This window comes from Emys orbicularis, chromosome 1 (assembly GCF_028017835.1).
Source record: "Emys orbicularis isolate rEmyOrb1 chromosome 1, rEmyOrb1.hap1, whole genome shotgun sequence".
Classification (NCBI taxonomy): Eukaryota; Metazoa; Chordata; order Testudines; family Emydidae; genus Emys; species Emys orbicularis.
The window spans coordinates 209,337,125-209,357,878 of record NC_088683.1 but is presented as its reverse complement, the minus strand read 5'-3'; the positions used below and the strand labels follow the sequence as shown (position 1 = coordinate 209,357,878).

General features: G+C 41.8%; 1 protein-coding gene across 1 annotated transcript; it reads right to left on the bottom strand.

The window, feature by feature from the left end:
• Positions 1 to 2,458: 2,458 nt before the first annotated feature.
• Positions 2,459 to 20,575, bottom strand: NDUFV3 (NADH:ubiquinone oxidoreductase subunit V3). Its single transcript, XM_065415395.1, has 4 exons — positions 20,414 to 20,575; positions 13,756 to 13,849; positions 6,237 to 7,205; positions 2,459 to 2,730 (listed from the first exon to the last, which is right to left on the bottom strand). The coding sequence occupies exons 1-4, from the start codon at positions 20,459 to 20,461 to the stop codon at positions 2,564 to 2,566; spliced, it is 1,278 nt and encodes a 425-aa protein (XP_065271467.1). The 5' UTR covers positions 20,462 to 20,575; the 3' UTR covers positions 2,459 to 2,563.
• Positions 20,576 to 20,754: the final 179 nt, after the last annotated feature.

The following is a 20,754-nucleotide window of genomic DNA, read 5'->3' as shown; positions in this document are numbered from 1 at the left end:
TCTGAGTGCGCCCCCTCTTATAAATTAAAAACACTTGTATACATTTAACACCATTATAAATGCTGGAGGCAAAGCGGGGTTTTGGGTGGAGGCTGACAGCTCGTGACCCCCCATGTAATAACTTCATGACCCCATGAGGGGTCCCGACCCCAAGTTTGAGAACCCCTGATCTACAACATTGTGATTGTATTTAGCAAATCTATGACCCACATTATTATTAGACTGTACTTCTTACTTTTACTCTATACAAATAATATCTGACATGATCTACAGACTCCATATGTAATTACAAAACTAAAACCATGGTTTGCAGATATTTTAGCACTGGTATAGTTCTGTATTATAGGCCTGACATGCAGTGCATTTAGGACTCGATTCTGCTCCCATTTCAGTCAATGACAAAACGCCCACTGACTTCACTGATGTAAGACTAGGCTCTTCAGCAGGAAAACTCACAAGGCTACTTTTGAAAACACACTTTTCATGTTTATGTTTGTTAGTAACAGCACAGTCCTTTCCATCTTACAGGTACAGTATATATGGTTTCACAATAGGACTTGCTGTCCCAGTGAACCCTGATGTTTCATTAATGTTAGTGTCAACATTATTAGTATAAATGTGCATGAAGAGTAAACACATGGATCTGTATTTTCCATTTGCTGCTTTTTAAATTTCACAGCTCTAAGTGTAGTTAATGGAGGATTAATGTGCATCTTACATTCATTTTATTAGCAAAGAAAACAGTTCTCTTGGTTCCTAACTTAAAACGCTGAGCAACAGATTCATGTGGGCCTCTTGCTCATTTTTACTACAGTTATAAAATGCTTTTTAAATTTGTTTTGGTGGGTGAAGATATAAATAACTGCTCTATTAATGGCACCCAGGGACTTGTGGCCAATATCCAGATTGTCCACTGGCTGACTTCATTTTCCCTTTGACCAAACTTGTTCTAGTGTTTGTAAAAGTAAAAGCAGGTAATGGAAAATTCTGGGTTTGCTGCAAAGCACATTGCTTGAAGGCCAATTAATTTTTAAAAGAGAAAGAACAAGAAAACCAGAGTGGAACTAAACACACATAAGCTGGCAACCATCGAAGTAGTTTCCCAGTGGATGGAAGGGGATTACGAATAGGATAAAAATATAAATTTACTAGGACCAATATAAATTAACACAGGATTTATGAATTGAAGACTACTCTTCTCCCATCATAGCACATTTTTCATAGATGAAGTGAGACCCAACAGCTACTTTTACTTTTATTCTGAAAGAACAGTAGAAATTTAAATATGGTCCCAATGCTATGCACCAAAGCTCCTAGCCTATCAGCACAAGGAGTTATTGATTTACACGATCACTGTTGCTTTAATTATTAAATATTCAATTCTCATACATATGGAGATAATACTCCTAAAAGTTGAATTGATGTAATGTAATGGATTAAGAATTGCCCAACTGTTGTTCCCTTAAATATTAAATAGCTTGATTTTTTTCAGTTTTATGGGTGCCCCCCCATTTGCTCTATTACAAGTTCTAGGAGTGTCTCTGTATGTTATGTAAGGAGATAAGGAAAATCTATATTCACATGCTTCTACCAACAAGGATATTCTTTACCATAGCCCCATCTTCAACCAAAGGCTTTAGTCCTCACTTCATGCAGCATGCATAAACTCTTTAAAGCAGTGATTGTCTTCTTGTATGAAGAGAACATCACAATGTGGACACTAGCAGAATAAAAGTAATAAAATAAATAATAACTAACAATAATACAAAGAGGTATATAATGGACAAACAGATGCACATTCATTGATTTCCTTCAAAATAAACACTGCTGTGAATCAGAGGGTAGGATCAAGGCCAAAGTTTAGAATCAGATACCTAACATTTGATATGTAGTCAGCTTAGACCAGGGGTGGCCAAACTTACTGACCCTCTGAGCTGCATACGACAATCTTCAGAAGTTCAAGAGCCAGGGCGTGCCAGGCAGAGCAGGGCTTCAGCCCTGCGGCATGGTGGTGGGGCTAAGGCTTCTGCCTCGTGGGGAGGGAGGGTCTTGGGGCTTCAGCCCAGTCGGGAGGGGGGGCTTGGGGCTTCAGCCCTGCTCCTGCTGAAGCCCTGAGCCCCAACAGATGCCTCCCATAGGGTTGAAGTCCCAAGACCTCCCTCTCCGCAGGACAGAAGCCCCTACCCCCATCTCCCCACCCCAGGGCAGAAGCCCCAACCTCCTCCCCCCAGTCTGATAGGCAGAGAATGGGGGACCCCGTCCATGAGCTGCACTTTAAACTGTAAAAAAGCTGCATGTGGCTTGGCCACCCCTAGCTTAGACTACATCTTGTGTCAATATGCACTAAGATCTAGAAAAGCTAATTATGAAGAAGTCAGGGTGACTAATTTGTAACTCGCTAATGGACTCTAACACAAAGTGACTCTGATAGACAAGAAGACCTCATCAAAACCATCAGCGTAAGTTACTGCAAGTTTATTTATTTTTTACAATATGGACAGTGCAGCAATGTCAGAGCAATTCATTCAAATAGGCTTCAACATTTGTTTTTATCTTGGCTCTTTTAGTGCCTTGGTGACAGCCTTCCAGAAGATGGCTGAGGCTGTCTGAATTGTGAGAGCTCCACATCAAAATCCACAAAGGTATACATATTATACTCATGATGCTGGAGGTTCTTGTAGGTAGAATTATCAAATTCTTCCTGTGCAGATGCAGCAGCTGTTTTGGTCTCTGTGGGACAAAAATAAGACTAGTGAACCTAGTGATGCCAGAACAGAGATAACACTCTTTCTGACTGCATCAGTTCCATACAGTTGGAGACTCCTCATTCATTTAAGAAGAAAAAAACAAAAAAGTCAGCAGCTACAGTGTAAGGCTAAAGTTGCTAAACTTCTGTTTGTATCTTATAAGATACCAAGGAAGCACATCACACGTCTTTAAATGAAAAGACAGAACAACAGATTACTTGAATCAACTAACACAGGATTCCAAATATATATGACTCCCTTACAGTGGAAAACATTAGCAACAGTACTTTTATTTCATCACACAAACAATTTACTGTTGATGGAAATGAGTCTGTCTCTCTTGAATGCTGCCTAGTATATACTTAATGTCACTTAGCTTTACTGGTTCTCCCCACAGCCAAAACATTAGGTGACACTCTTAGCAAGCCAAGAGATGCAAAAGAGCATTAATTACACATTTATATCTATCATGTCAGACCACAAAATAAGGACATTAAAACAAATTAAGCTGATGATCTTTTCTAATAAAAACTTAGTTACAAAAAGGATTTCCACATTTCAACTGTGGCTGTATCAGAAAATATATCAAGGACTTTATATTTCAAGCCTCCTACTCCCGCATTATGAAATTCCTTGTATACTCTTTATTCTTTTCAAAACCTCACACTGGCTTTCTTTTCTAAAGAGATAATTCTGAATGAATAATAAAAAGCTTAAATTTCTGATATCACATATACTAAAGCTGATATTAATTTTTGTACTTTAGAAAGATTACACTAGTTTAAATAAGATCTTTTATAACAACATTACTGTTCAATTCACTTTACCACACAGGAAAATTGTGAGAAATTTTTTTCCAGAGCAAGAAGAAAAGCAAAACAGTATTTCCTATGCTAACCTGTACTTTTATATAAAAAGGGTTGACAGTCAGAAAGAAAGTTAAGTGCGATCTAGCAATAAAAGTTTGTGCCACTTGTATGCAGTGGTTTGCATTTGTTTATTTTATATCAAAAACTTTACCTTCTACAGTTATTTGTTTTTTTGGTAATGGGACAGTCTCCCAGAAAAATAAACAAGCAAGAAATAGAACATTGTGTTTTCTCCTTAATCCTTCTATATTGGTGCAGTGATACCATATGTTTCAACACATGTATCTGTTGCATTTTATAACTGAGACTCTTGCAAGTGTAACAAACAACAGAAACCACTACATACATATTTGAACCAGGTGTTGCAATCTTTGCTGGATAAGCAAGCTTAGGAAATAGTACAGTCAACCTGCAAGACAGGGTCCTTCTAAGTCAAGAGACAGATGCTCAGGAAAGAACAATCTCATTTTTTCCTGCCCACGATGCACTGCACTTGGTTCCTCAAAAGAAGACTTTATTCCTGAGTTCTTCCCCCATACTTCAATCTTCATATGCACTCTCTCTCAAGCAGAATGAGTTTTTCACATGATGTTCTTGTTAAGTGAGTCGGAGGTACACTTCTGAGTTACTTAGCTGGTAATTTTACTTACCAACAGCTAATGGCACATTTGTTTTGATGGATGTTTAGCATTCCTATTCCACTATGTGAGATGAAGCAGATTTAAAATACAGATTTCTAAGTAGGAAAAAATGTACAATATGTCTTGCAAGTTGGTCTGGCTGCTGTGTTTGCAGATAAATGAAAGAATACAGAAACAGGAAGGAAATGTAGGTTACACAAAATCTGTGACCAGTGCTGTTAACTATTGCTCTTCTGTTTATAAAAAAGACCAGCAACAGACCAGCAACAATTTAAAAATTGTTAAATGAAAACCAGATTTTGCTCAGTTACACCTATTTAAACCAGAAGTAGCTCCTCCATTTACTTTAATGAAGTTACTCTAGATTTACTCTAATGAGTGAAAGCAGAACCCAGGCCACTGTTTAAAATATGAACTAGTTAAGAAAATGGTGCATACTTCACTTTGATGCAGCAGTGCATTTTAGAATAAAGCCTTTCTCCAACTCACCAGAGGTTAACTAGACCCATTCCTTTAATTTTCTAGTAACTTTCTAGGTTTTAACTACTGAAGGGAGTGACTGAAGCTACAGGGCTTGGCTCGCTAAAGATAGTATTGTGGGCAAAGAGGAGAAGCATCAAATATAGACAACCGTAGGGAATGGTGTTTTACAGCTTTCATAAGCGCCTTCCATTGGCTGTGAAGAAGAGCAAATAGTTGGCAAGGTTAATCATAACAGTGATTGTATTTTAAAAATATTGAGGAAATATCCTTGGATTCTAACTCTGAAGGTAGGTCAAATTAGTGGTTGACTTTTCCTTTAAATAAAACCTGCACCCCTTTTGCCCAGCACTGTCTCTTGAAAATTGACATGCAAAAAGCATTACTTGTCATCTAAGCCTCTTGCAAATAATTCTGATCTTGCAAATAGGCCTTATTTGTGCTTTCATCCTTGCAAGTAGGCAGGTTCTTTAAATTAAGTGTGCTAGCAAAATGGTAGCCAGATTTTTGAACGTCAAAAACAGGACACCTAGCATTCTGATGGGCTGGAGGAGGTGTTGAACAAGTTGGGATGGAGAAATTTTGCCTTTTATTGGACTATGGGGAATACAGGAAGTATCTGGCAATGGGGCTGAGGGTGTGGGATTCATGCAACTTGTGGGTGGGAAACTGAATTGTTTAAGGAGACCAGTTATAACCAAGAAGGTTAGGCAAGATACAGATATATGGCTGGGAGATGATTTGGGGAAGGCATGATGTGTGATAGAGAAAGCCTGGGGAGAAAGGGGCACTGATGTCTATCTTATTGATTTTGTTGGGTCCTTTGCTGGCCTGACATATTACTCACCTTACAAGTCCGCCTGTCTCACAGCTAACTCCTGTTCCTGTGATCTTCCTATGCTACCCAAATCTGTTGCAATCTGTGGTATGGCAAAACTGGGGGAGACAGTGGCAGCATTTGAGCAAATGGGATAGTGGCACTTTCAGCTCAGCAGAAAGGCAGCTACTGGGTTTGTATGCAGAAGTTAGACAGGAAGAAAAGGGGGAGAATCCAGAGGTTGGGCACAGGTCGCTGGCTGTCTTCAATGTGGTTCTACTGAAAGTGCAACAAAATCCTGATTTTATGACAACAGACTACGACTAGAACAGTCCCTCGAAACTGGAACAAGCTCGGTTACCTTATCTGTTAACAAGTATAATGTTGATTTAAGAAAAAAATAAGTACAATGAAATAAAAAAATATGTTTCCTTCCACCATCATAACTAGAAGCTGCATATTAAAAAGAAGAGAGAAAGTTCTTCAACGTAAGTACACAGGATAGCAAAAATTTATCACCAAGGTGTGACTATCTCCTCCACAATGTGCTATATCAGCTAGCTTTATAACAGAATATGGAGAATCCAGATCAAAGAGTTGATATTGTAGATATAATTAAAAATGTTATTTCAAGCCCCAGCCCCAGAAGAACCAAGATAGTTCAAACAATTTAAAGCTGTACCCTGTATAGTGCTTTGCTCTTCAGTCTGAGCTCCAGCTTCTTGAATGATCTCCTCCTCTGTTGTAGTGTTTACCATGAAGGGTGTCTCCTTCAAAAACTCCTCTTGTAGTTTAGGAGAAGCTTTTTCTTTTGTCTCAGTCTCCTGTACCTCCCTTGTCTTGGTTTCTTCCCATCTCAATAAAGTCAGCTTTTGTTCCACTTCTTGCTGAGGCCCTGGCGGAACCTTTAGCTGTGCTGCTGCTGGTGGGGGTCCAATGGGAGGCTCCGCCAAGTGCCTAGATTCCTTAAGTCTGACGGCTGTTGGCTTTTGGCTGTCTTTAGCCTGTGTTTTTGAGATTGACTTCTGCAAATCTGTCCCTTTTGGGCTTTGTTTCACGGAAGGTTCTCTTGTTTCTGACTTTAATATTTTACTCTTGACTGTTGCTGTTTTACCAGACTCCATCTGCTTGATGTGAGGCACCTCAATTTCCGGTCTGGGCTTCTTCTTAGGTATATATTCTCGGTCTCCTTTCTGGGACAAGCTCTCTTCTGCCAATGTCATTACCTTCACTGTTCTGTTCTCAAAAAAGAAGGGATCTCGTCTTGGAAACTCTACTCTGGTTTTAGTGGAAACTCCTGAGGCGCTATCTTCTTCATCAGAATCAGAGCTAGAATCTGATTCAGAGCTGGATGAAGACTCTTCCTCAGCCAACTTCTTGCTCAAGCCTCCTCTTGTTGTGATAGAAGCCTTTCCCTCAAGTGAGGAAAGTGTTACTCTCTCTGGAAATGCTACCAAAGTTTTTCTTGACAAGAATTTCCTCACCTCTTCATCCGTTAGCTTTAAAGCTTCATCAGTGCTAGTACTTGTTATGGTCTTGGTCTCACCTTTATTTGCAGATGGTGGGTGAGAACTAGTAAACAACTTTTTAGGGAATTCAACTGTTGTTTTGGTGGCCAGCAGTTTGGTGCTCTCCTGAGGTGCCACCACATCTAGGAAATGGCATAAAGAGGATTATTATCATTTCTGACACTCCTGTTAATTTGGAGATCCTAAACATCCAACGTTAAGTTTCTGAACTGCTCTGGTATAAAAATCAAATTTGAAAGTGTTATTTCATTAATTGCACAACCCTGGAACAGACAGCTACATTTTCTATATTGTGCATAAATCTGAAGTGGTAAAAATAAGAACTCTACTTAACATCAGACATTCTTTACTGCTAGAACTGGAACTCTCATGAGATCTGGCTTTTGTTCCTTGCTGTGTCTGAATTCTTGTGAGAGCTCTGCAATGTCACTTTCTTTCTCTGTGCCTCAGTTCCCCATCAGTAAAGAGGGGACAAAAATATCTTCCTATTTTACAAGGGTGTTAGAAGAAATTCATTACCGCATGTGAGGTACTCAGATACTACAGTGATAAATATTATATATAAACCTAAGAACAAGACAACAAAGAACAATAATTACTGAGTGATCAATTTGATAACCATCACAACAGAATAGCTATCTTCATAAGCAACAGAGTGATAACTCATGAATGTTGCTTAGATGGCTACATGTCTCTCCCTTGTTCAAGACCTCATATAAAGTATAAAGTAACTGGTTATAAAAATGTCCCCATAATTTACCTGCTGAATTGTTACATAAAACCACAAAATGCTGCCCCTTCCTCTTCTTGAGCTTTTCCACTTACTATTTTGCCTTCCTGCCTTCTTCCTCTCTGTCTGTTTCTCTGTGCTGGGATTTCTCCACATGGACATTTCAGTGGATTTCCTGATCCTGTCATCAGCTCTCTGATTATTCCATATTGGGGACAGTAGCAAGCTAAGTGCCAGCCCGCCACTCTTTCTCTGAGTAGAGGTGGGTACCGCCACTAAATTTTACTGTCCAGATTGGGGATGCTGGAAAGAAAGCAGTAACTTCTAAACTGTTACCCACCCTTTGGCCTTAGGTACTCAAGGCAGATTGTGTGGCCTGCTGGAGGAGTGGAAGACCAGTGACAGAGACTATTCTTGTGAGGACAGGGAGAGCTTCAGGAAAAGCTGGCAGCTGCCATGCAGCACTACTAAACTGTCCCACTACTCCCACAAATAGCTGTATGATTCCCACTTTGGTGTGTAGTTTAGTGTGGCTCTGCCACATAACTTGGAAGTCCATGCTGCGTAACTTGGATCTAACGTACCACATAGGTCACAGGGTATTGATTATTTCTACACATACTTTTTCCACCAGTTTTACAGTTATGGAGATTAATTGGGATGTATGAGAAATAAGCGATTCCGAGTACAGTTAAGCCTTCAGCAACATGCGAGTTAAGACATCAGTAAAGTCACAGATGCATGGAATTAAAAACATTTCATGAAGAGAAATATGGTAATTTTATTTATATTTCAAATACAGTAGTTTAAGGTAAATACTGATTTATTATATAGATATTATTTACTTAAAAATAATTTCAGAGACACAAAATGTATGTAAGGCACAGCGAAATCAAATACTGGGTCATCAACCCAGACACCATGGTCTACAGACATTGTCACCGATATTTGAGAAATTTTATTCAAATATAAAAAGATCTTGTACTAAATACACAGGAAGTGGCAAGGTAAACACAAGAGTTGGGGGGGGGGGGGGAAGTATCAACAGAGCAAAAGCTGGAGCTGTGTTCATGCTGGGAAGTCTTTAGAAACTGAACAAAAGAAGGCAGCAGCAATACTGAAATGGAGCATTAATACTGGGCATCATTAAAGACTGGAAAAAAAGAATATGATTTAAAATTCAGTGAAGAGTGAAATATTATATTTGTCAGCATATATCATTAACCATGCGATCAAATTATTAATGGTATAGAAGTTTAGTTAGGCACTGAGCAGAAGAGTATTTTCGCAAAGTCAGTGGCTATATTAACAAGCTTTTTGACTAGCAATATTAAGGTGCTTCAAGCTTTGTACCACAGGATGCACTCAACTAATATTGAACTGAACTGGCTCTGTTGGAACCAATAACATGTCCCTGTCAGTGGCTGGCATGGACATATTATCCTCATGAGTGACTTGGAAGATAAAGATAACAGTGGTATCATTAGCAGAGGCTCTAAATGATAGAAAACAGCAGCCAGTAGGACTAGTAGAACCAGTTTAAAATGTGTTCATTGTCAGAAAAGTAGAATATGGAAATGTCATTTTTGTTCCCTTTCAGTGATTTCCACAACAAATGTGTTCATTTTATCAAGACAAAGAAGATTTTCACAGCCTCCTCAAGCTGGGATCTGAAAAATCAGGCTATGTTCCATGTATTTTTATTACCAATAAAATACACTGGATGGAATAATCATGTACTCAAAGGAAGATGTCCTAATTGGTCTTTTCCTACACTATCCAGAGACTTACAAGAGTTAGAGATTCCAGAAATTGATGCTATGATACTACAGTGATGACAACCCTAAAAGTACCATATATAATTATTGTTTTATGTATATTTTTACCAAAACCATGCTTCAAAACAAAGATACTATAAAAACAGTAACTGGCAGCAGCTATTGATTTAAAATATTTTAAGTTTGCACTTCTCTGAGCATTATCAATAATGACTGGAAGGCAGCAAAGGCCCTCAGGTAGGATATCCAAGCTTTTATTTCCCAAGCTTTTTCAGAGATCAAAGTTAGGGATTGGGAGAGTTTGTTTTGGAGAAATCTTTTCAAGCAGGTTCTTTTTAATCTGTCTTTGACATGTTTGATTATTAAGTTATTTAAATTTTGCATATGTCTAGAAAATAACTTAGAGATGCAATGTACAAGTCTGAACAAATAAAAATAGGGTTCTAACTATATGTTATTTTCTAACAAGATATGCTCAGTCCTAGCCTCCTAAAAAATACTGAAAATTGGAAAGTTTGGGTCTAAAATACATGTGCATGTATAAAGCTTAAATTACAAGCAACCAACATGATTGTTATGGATCAGATACTACCATTTTCCACTTCTTCATAAAATCCCATTCAGTATTTTCATAAAATAATGCTAAACTGAGTTTGAGGGCATTTAAGCAACTGTTTCCATTTTTTATGATAACATTAAAAATACAGGTCATTGGCCCCCAACTCTCTGAAGGGATCCACAAGCACATGCTCTTGAAGTCCATGGGACTATGCTCAGGAATAAAAGTCCACAATTCTGAATTATTTTTGTAGTATTAGGCCTTGATCTTTAGTCTGGTCAATTTCTATTTAGAAATATGTAGCTGAAATTGTTGCTCAACTTTTACTCACTTTAAGTGATAAAAAAGTGACAGGATCTAGATATTACAGCATTTTATAAAGTCTCTATTTCAGGGTGGATAAGAATCGGTTGATTTTAAAAAAATCCATTTTTAAAATTTAAATTAAATACAGGTTTATTTAAAAAAAACTATTTAAAATTAAATTTGAAATTGTGACCACCTATATTAAAATCTAAACTTTCTAGAATCTATAAAATCATTTAAATAATATTAAGCAGTGCATTTGCTGCCAAGTTTTAAAGAAAGTCAAATCACTGAATTCGTGAAGTTACTGGCTAAGCAATTGGAATGAGAGTCTGAAGTGCTGAACCTGCTTTTGACAGCAGTGGCCTCTTCTCCAAGTGCAGAGAGCACTCTTTATTTCAGTTTATTCAACTAGTTCAGTTCAATGGTTAGTTCATTCAAAGTTAAGAAACCAATTTCTGTAATCAGTAAAACAGGAAGGCTTGTTTTCCTCTTCCAATCCTAAAACAAGATGTGAGGGGTGAGAGCTACTAGTTCTAAAATCTTGAAGGACTGGTAACCTAGAAACAATCAGTTGAATACACTAACTACAGATAATGCTTCCTTTGGGAAGTTAGTTTTATATGCAAAACATGTTTTGATAAATATTTTTTCTTACATCTCTAGCACATAAAAGGTAGTTTTATTTAACTAATAATAACTATTTAAAAATGTTTGTGCATTTAATTGAATTTTAATTTCCATCCAAATAAAGCCTGATACAAATCCCAAATGAAAAATTAATCATAATCTAAGAAGAAATGCATCATTAAACTTTTTCTAACGAAAGGTAAAAGATTAATAATCCAAATAAATATAAATTAAGCTACATAATTGATTAAATAAACATGTATAGAAATAGTGTATCCTCCTGGTTTGCAAAAAGCACTAAATTTAGTGTAATGGCTATATTTAAATGCAAATTAACATGTTTTAATAGTTAACAACCAATGAGAATCACTTTCTTTAGGAAAATAATTAAAAAAGTATAAATGCAAAACAAGATTAAAATCCAAGATTTAAATTAAGGTTTTCTGGTAACGGATTTGAATCATGATTAAAGTCCATGATTTAAAAATCAATCTATCCTGTTCTCTCCTTTTGAAATTTACATCCAGATTCTGACTTAGGTCACAGGCAGAGATGATCCAAATACCCCTGAGCTTTCTGAGTGTTTCGAAGTTCCAACCCAGATCTGTATTCTACTTAGTTTGCAAGCTCCTCAGGGGAAGGACTGCTTTTTGTTCCATGTTTGTACAGCATCCAGCACAATGGGCCCTAATCCATAACTGGGGTCCCTAGGTGCTAGTGCAATACCAACATTATCTTGCAAATAGTACCTTTCTTTATAATGGGCTACACCCCACCCCACCAGAGGCCAATGTCCCAGGCTCTGAGGGGAATGTTTGAAGTGCAGATCCAAGTTTTACAGTTTATACCCATCTCTAGTTACAGGTGAAAAGTGAATTTTGGAGACTCATTGCAGTCACTTTTTGTCCACATGCCAAAGCCACTTCATACTGGGATCCCAGCAATCTGCTAAACTGAGGCCAAAAAATCCAATAGCTTAGCTGTTGCAGGTAAGATCTGAGGTGTATTGGCTGCACTGGGGTGGGCAGGAAAGAAATGTTTGGCTTACAACAGTGGTTCTTAACCAGGGGCCACGAGCAGGATTCAGAGGGGCCGCCAAACAGGACCAGCGTTAGACTCGCTGGGGCCCAGAGCAGAAAGCCAAAGCCCCACAGCATGGGGCTGAAGCCCGGAGCCCTGCCACCTGGGGCTGAAGCAGAAGCCTTAGAAACTTAGCTTCATGGTGCCCCTGTGGTTTGGGGCCCCGGGCAATTGTCCTGCTTGCTACCCCTTAATGCCAGCCCTGCTGTTTATATGCAGAAAACCAGATGTTGTGAAACAGGTGGGCCATGGAGTTTTTATAACATGTCGGGGGGGCCTCAGAAAGAAAAAGGGTGAAAACCCCTGGCTTACAATACATAGGTCTACATTTTGCCTGATACAAACCAGTTGCTACTAGTCCTTTGCTAACATGGGCGTGTGGCAAAGCCCATCTGTTTGATAAGCACTAGTGCAGGTGGAGGCAGTTGAGGGTGGAATTTCCATGTGGTGAGGGGTTTAAGTTTTATTGGTTTGCTGATTGACAATAAGATGAAGTGTGGTGAGAAGCTGTTGTTTTGGACAGTCTATTTCATATGGTCCTATGGTTTTTTTTTTTTTTAATTACTTCTGGGTTCATTCTGTGCCAAAAAATTAAAAATTCGGTGCACAATATTTTAAAATTCTGCAAATTTTATTTGTCAAAATAACACTACATAATCGCACCAGTTTCAATTATTTTGGTAATTTATTTCAAAATACCTGTCCGCAAGTATGTCTGTAACAATACAGACACACACAAAAATTCCCCCAGAAGTAGAGAGTTAAAGAAACCCCTATGACAACCCAGTTCCTGTTTTTCTGCCCTCTTCCCTGCCCCTCCAAGCCCAGCCAGGGGGCCAGACACCCACAACCCCTTCCTCCCCAAGCCCAGTCACGGGGCCCTGCCAGCCAATACACCCGAACCACCTCCCTCCAGAGCCCAGCCGTGGCCCTGCCAGCTCAGACACCTGCACCCCCTCCCCCCAGAGCCCAGCCCAGACACCCCCTCCCCCCAGAGACAGCGAAAGCCTGATGCTCGGTCCCAGGCTTGCACAGAGTTTCCTCTGCGCCACTCTCTCCTTCCCTCAGGGCATGCTGGGAACTGCAGCTGCCAGGAACCCTCTAGCTCCCTCTCCCTCCCGCCAGCAATGTCTTCTATGTGCAGGCTGGGTTCTGCTGGGTCCAGTGGTCCTTAGTTGCGGCTAGCAGCAATGCAGCCCATTTCTGTGGGGAAAAGGAAATTCTGTGCGTATGTTAATTTCTGCAAAATTCTGCATTGCACAGTGGTGCAGAATTCCCCCAGGAGTATTAATTGTATGTCACAGGTGTCCAGAGTGTGGGAGTCCTTTGATATGGATTATGTTTAAGATGAAAATCAAAATCGATAAAATTGCCCCTCCCCTTAAGATGTATAAATAGTTACATGACATAGAAGAAAAAATCAAAATTTGTAATGTGGACATTCTACAGACTAAAAAAAACATTCAAATTGCTTCTTGTTAAATACCAAATGAAAAATGAAGTTTCTATTAGCTGTGCACCTATTTTAATGTGCTCATATACATGACAAATGTACACAACCATCAATTTAAGAAAAATAAATATCTTACTCTTTTCTTGCCCTTTTTTAGAGCCCTCTGATTTGGTGCAGAGAGAAAGAGATGGAGAGAGGCTTCGGAGTCCCCATGCTTCTAGCTTTAGAGTCTGCAAAATTAAAATCAAACAAATCTCTTATTTTTTTTAATTAGATAAAACTTTGATTTTTCATCTGCAGTGTTCTTCTGATTTACTGTTAACTACTGTTTTGCGTAAGATGCAAAGAGGGATGACTGACGTGAATTCCCTGGATGCAGTACAAAGGTGATGGTGGAACGGTTATCTCATTGGGATTCCTCTCACAGATTTGCTTTCTGTGAAACAGCAGAGACTATAATCAGAAATTCTTGTTCCTAAATTATACAGATAAAATACTGATGCTATTTGTGTATAACACTTACACCAAGGAATAATACAGTTAAAGTAAGCAAATATTTAAAAGTATGGAAGGAAACAGGTAAAGCTAGATAGTTAAACACACTCAGCTCATAGAATCTCTTACAGTATGATTTTATAGACCAGAAACCCTCATGACGCCCACTCACCCTACATTATATTAAATACAAAAATGTTAAAAGAACATTAGTTAGGTTGCAAAGCCAAGCACTCACACTTCGGGAACTGCTAGAAATACCGTTATCTGTCCTCCTTGCACATCCAAGCTGTGCACTGAAGAGGAGCTAACATGTAACTGCAAGATCCTAATGCACATGCACAAGGAAGCCAAGTCAAGGTTGCATGAACAACCATAAATCTGTATGCAGTGTTGTTGAAGCAGTGTTGGTTCCAGGATTTAAGAGAGACAAGGTAGGTGAGGTAATATCTTTTATTGGTCCAACTTCTGTTGGTGAGAGAGACATACTTTCAAGCTATACAGAGCTCTTCTTCACAGAAGCACTGCTGCATCCAGGTCATGGTTTGGATGGAGCCCAGTCTGGCTCTCTTTTTCCCACCTGGGAGGTGGAAGGGCTCCTACAATAAAGGTGCCCCTAGGAGGGTATGTGGCATGAGACACTGGAACCACAAGCTGGGTCTGGAGAGAAGTTATGGAGGGAATCCAGCTCCAGTCTCTCTCCACTGCCCTGGTTACTCTCATAACAGCTGCTCTGGCAGCAGAGTATCTGCTGCTTGTTCAGAACTCAGGCCAGGTTCTTTGTAATGGTCAGGGTTTCTGGTAAGCTGCAAAAAGGATCCATTACATTCTCTATAATGGAAAGCATTAGGCAACCTAGGGTGACCAGACGTCCAAATAAAATCGGGACCGTCCCGATATCAGTTGTTTGTCCCGCGTTCCGACGGACGTATTCTGGCTCGGGGCTTTTTTTTTTTTTAATTGCGCTTCGGTGGCGCTCTGGACCTGCCCCCCCATGTGTCCTGATATTTTGTTCATGTAATCTGGTCACCCTAAGGCAACCTAAATATAGGGGTTTCTACCAGCTCCCCCTTATGCAGTTCCAGTCCAGGCTACAAACTCTATTAAGGCACAACTCTCCTGCTTCATATGGTCTGGAGTCCCCTTCAGTCCCCTCAACATTATTAGCCTGATACACCAAAATTGTGCTTTTTACTCTCTCGTATATAGGCCAGACAACATTCCTCCATCACAACCACATTTCATTGTCTATTCGCAATACACATTCCAGAAACACCTTATGGAATATTAGATGGAATTTGAAGGGGGGGGCGGGAAGATTGGAGGGGCAAAAAAATCCAATCTAATTTATCCATGCGTCTTATATGGATTAGAAATCCCATTACACCTTCCCCATTTTGAATTGGAGACCAACACCTACCACTCATATACAGACCACATATCTACCTACATCCAATCAATTCTACACAAACACCCCAACCATCAACCCCAACTACTACGGCCAGAATAGAAGAGTGTTTCCAATGTGTCTATAAAATGTACCACATTTTCATTTGCAGACAACTATTGCAAAAATTTCTCAAAAGTTGTGGTTATGAAATACGTATATCGAAGCTGGATGCAGGCAGTTAGGACTGTTCTGAGCCAGGACAATGTGATTTTACACATGCATCTGTAAGATTCTATGAACTGTGAATACAGTTAAGTATTTATTTACCTACCCTTCACTATTTATTTCCTTGCTTTTAAAATGTTTAGGAATTTTAGGAGGGCTGGGGGGAGAGAGGGGGAAAGACTAAAAATTTAAAAAACCTGTTAGTGTTCCTTAACTTACACAGTAGCAAATTTCATGTTCATTTAAAAGAAAACAGCTATGGAGCACTTACAAGTTTAAAAATTTCACATGTTCATGGCTTCCCATAGCTCACTCTGCAAATTTTAAACCGTACTGTAAAACCAGGTCAGGGGACAACTATTTTGTTACCAGAGCCTCTGACTCAGTAGTTATTTATGTAGCACAGAAAGGGCCAAAATGCTCTTTCAAAACTAACAGTATTGGCATTATCCAAATTTTGAGTCCAAAGAAAATACCTTTGAGTTTTACTCCTTTTCTGTTCAAGAAGAAATTTCACAAAACACAACCTTTTGCACTTACACTTCTGGAGAGCATCTATATTAGAAAAAAATAATAGTACCCGTACTGCAGCAGCCAGCCAATAACAATGCTTAGACCCAAATTTCATGATACAATTATAAAAATGCCCCTCGAGGCCAAAGCTGAAGCTGTTTTGCGCAGCCGCTGTAATACAGGTACTCATTTTTTTCTAGTTTAGACAAAACTGAACCATCTCTGCTCGAAAGTTTTCAAGGGCTTCCCTCCCTGCAACCAATTAACCATTTTCCCAGAAGGGTCAAGGTAATGCTGCCCAGTATGCATTCAAGAATTATAGTCTTATTCTGTAGAGCAATTATTTGTTGTTTACACTGTTTCCTTCCAGAATGACATTTTTGGCCGTATTGGATCATGTTTTACATTCTGCCATACTGTGTCCTGGTTTATATTATGTTGCACTAAAAGGAAAAACACAGAAAAAGCAAACAGCAAGTAAAGTTCAAATATTTGTTGACACTGTGGGCTACAGTCTTAAAGTATGCAGTAGTGAACAATCCTATTTTGGTAGAAAAAGATACATAGGTTTGGCAGAAATCAATTTAAAAAACAGTAATTTTGGCAGATAATAGTAATGTTTATTTTAAAACATTTTTATCTATTTAAATTTTCACAATAGTGGGAAATTCTGAGGGATGTCGGACAATAATTATTTAATGACAGTAAATGTTGAGATTCAAAAAGTTAAAGCATTATAACTGTTAAAACACAAATTGTCAACAACACACATCAAAATATACAAAGTATATCCTTAAATCTAACTAATAAATTCTTACTTTAATAAATAATTTCGTACTTTGCCTATCTGTACATTTCTATTATCACCAATAGAAATATTTTTGTCAGTTTGTGCGTGTACACTGAAATTGACATTTACTGATAAAAATCTAATCCTTCCAAGCCTAAAGATACACAGTACTTTTTTGCCAACTCTATGGGCTTGTCTACATTACCCGCTGGATTGACGGGCAGCGATCGATCCAGCGGGGGTCGATTTATCACGTCTAGATGCGATAAATCGACCGCCGAGCGCTCTCCCGTTGACTCTGGTACTCCAGCAGGGCGAGAGGTGCAGGTGGAGTCGACAGGAGAACGTCAGCCGTCGACTTACCGCTGTGAAGATACCGCGGTAAGTAGATCTAAGTATGTCGACCTCAGCTACGTTATTTATGTAGCTGAAGTTGCGCAATTTAGATCTATATTCCCCCCCCCCCCCCCCCCCCCCCCCCCCCCCGCAGTGTAGACCAGGTCCATCTCTGAGGCACATGGAACAGAATTTGAGATCTGGTCATGGACTATCTACCAACGTATCTAGCCCAGTGTCAGACAGTAGCCACTACCTGTTAAAGAAAGGCAAAAATCAATTTAAACACACACAGTCAAATGTAAAATGAGGTACAGTATGTGTGTGTAGGATTTTCTTCCTGATGCCAATTTTAGTCAGTTTACTTTTTGAAGCATGAGTTTTGTTTTCACCTCGAGCTGTTTCTTGCATTATTGTGTAGAAACATTTAAGACTCGTTGCAGAGAAGCCCTTGCATATTAGAGCTTATAACTAGGATTGGCAGAATTCTTTTTTTTTATATATAATTTTAACAGATAATATTGATGTTTATTTTTAAGCATTTTTTATTTGTATTAATTTTTATATTAATTGATTTAAATTTTCACAGTTGCAGGAAACTGGGGTGGAGTCAAACAATAATTATTTAATAACAGTAGATATTGAGCTTAAAAATTTAAAGTTTTATAACAATTAAAACACAAATTGTCAACATCATGTCAAGAACTATAATTGATCTTAGCCAAAAAAAGCTGAGAAGCGATATCTTTAAATCAACAACTCAGACCTGTTGTTATTATTCATTCACTAGTCCATTTGTAACAAGCCTAACTTAAAAGTCTAAATCACTGGATTTTTGACTGTAATAAGTTCTCAGGCAGCATTTTTCCTACTTTCCCTATCTATAAATTTTGATTATTATCGATGGAATATTTTTCATCGGTTTGTGTATGGACAGTGATATTGACATTTATTGGTAAAAATCTAATCCTTCCAAGTCTGCTTATAGCCATGTTTGAAACAATTTTCAAGCACCATTCTAACAGATTGCATCAAACGAAGCCCAGTCTGCCTGAGCCTTATCTTCACGAGGAAGGCTAATAAGTATTAGACTGGGGCAGGCAAACTTTTTGGCCTGAGGGCCACATCGGGTTTCCAAAATTGTATGGAGGGCCAGTTAGGGGAGGCTGTGCCTCCCCAAACAGCCAGGCTTGGCCCGGCCCCCGCCCCCTATCCAACCTCCCCCTGCTTCTTGCTCCCTGACGCCACCCCCTCCCCCCAGGACTCCTGCCCCATCCAACCCCGGCCTGTCCCTTGATGGCCCCCCCCGGGACCTCTACCCCATCCACCCCCCCATCCCCTGACTGCCTCTGAAACCCCCGCACCTGACTGTGCCCCGCCGCCCCATCCAACCCTCCCTCCTTCTTGACTGCCCCCCCCGGGACCACTGCCCCCATTTAACCCCCCTGTTCCCCACCCTCTGACCGCCCCCACCTCTGACCACCCCCCAAACTCCCCTGCCCTCTATCCAACCCCCCCGCTCCCTGCCCCCTTACAGCGCTGCCTGGAGCACCAGTGGCTGGCGGAGCTACAGCCGCGCCTCCCAGAGCACTGGGACAGGGAGCCATGCCGACCGGCTGGAGCCAGCCACGCCACCGCACAGCACAGCACAGAACACTGGATCAGGCCACAGCCCGGCATCTGCGCTGCCCAGCAAGAGCTCACAGCCCCGCTGCCCAGGGCACTGCACCGGTGTGCAGTGAGCTGAGGCTGTGGGGGAGGGGAAACAGCAGGGGAAGGGCTGGGGTCTAGCCTCCCCAGCCCGGAGCTCAAGGACCAGGCAAGAGGGTCCCGCAGGCCGGAAGTGGCCCACGGGCCGTAGTTTGCCCACCTCTGTATTAGACACACCTTTCTCCTGTGGTGTGGGCATGACCAGATATGAAGCCTGGGCTCTGGTAGGAGGGACAACAGCAGTCCTGGATATTGAGGCATGCTGCCAGGCAAACAAGCTGGAATGTTTTGAAAATTTGCAGTGACACATTTTCCAGATAGGCCTCCCTCTGCACTGGAGCCTGTCTACAGCAGGGCACTGAGCCACACCACTCTGGCTGGGGCCACAAAGGGACAGGGCAGCTCCGTGCTCCTAGCCATAGCACTGTTGCATGCAGGCAGGTCTCCATGTAGGGTTGCCAGGTGTCTGGTTTTCGGTGGCTGGGAACCGTGGCCAATGGGAGTTGGGGGGGGCAGCGCGCAGAGCCGCCTGGCCATAGCTCTGCATAGGAGCCAGAGGGGGGACAAGCCACTGCTTCCGGGAGCTGCCTGAGGTAAGCGCCGCCCGGAGCCTGCACCCCAACCGCCTCCCCCAGCCCTGATCCCCCTCCTGGCCTCCAAGCCCCTTGATCCCAGCCCAGAGCACGCTGCTGCACCCCCAACCTCTCATCCCCAGCCCCCCCCGTGAAAATGAGCGAGGGTGGCGGGGAGATGGAGTGGGTGGGGCAGAGTGTTCTGTTTTGTGCTAGTGGAAAGTTGGCCACCCTGGGCTCCAGAGCGCAGAGGCCTCACTGCCCCGCCTGCCCAGCACAAGGGGCAGCAGCCTCAGACTCTGGCTCCTTTCTCGGGGTGAGCAAAAGGCTGAGCCCCGCCCAGCCGCACCCACCCCACGCCCAAAGACGCATGCGCAGCACCTATAGTGCCCCCCCCCCATTGTGTACAGGCTCCCTCTGGGAAGGTGAAGCAGTGACAACATGACGCATGCGCACTAGCCCCACCCCGCCTCTTCCCCCGGCCAGGAAAACTGACCCCGAGTGAGTGGAGTGGCGGCTGAGGCCGGACGCATGCGCAATGGCTACTGTCCTTGCGCCCCTACCCAAAGAGTCGGTGGCCCCTTGAGACAGTGCGCGCGGGGGGAGGGCGTGGCTGAGTTCTGGCGCATGCGCCCCAGGCAGGAGCCACAGCCCTGGGTTGATTTGAACGGGAAGCGCCACTAACGCGAGCCGGCCAAGTGGGGACAGGTGCTTGCGCCTCTCCTACCCCCGCCCACGGGAGAGCATCGTCCCCGCCGCTTACCTTGCGAGTCACGGCCCGGCCGCAGCCCAGCAGCGAGGAGGCCGCCATGTCTGTGTCCCCCGAACCGGTCCCCAACGCCTCGGGGAAACACGGCACCAGCAGCAGACGTACCCACCTCTCGGGGGCCTCGTTCTGAGTGTCCCTGCGGCGTGGGCGGGGCCTCGGTGTAGAGACTCCTTCCCCCGGCAGGCAGCGTTCCATCTGCCCCGCCCACCGCCACAGGAGCCAGCCCCTCGTCCCCGCCCCACCGCCGCGGTCGCTGGTGCTGCTGGCAGCATGCGCGTGTCAGCCCCACCTAAGTGAGGAGCCCCCACTCCCTGTGAGGGGACCGGCCCCCCTCA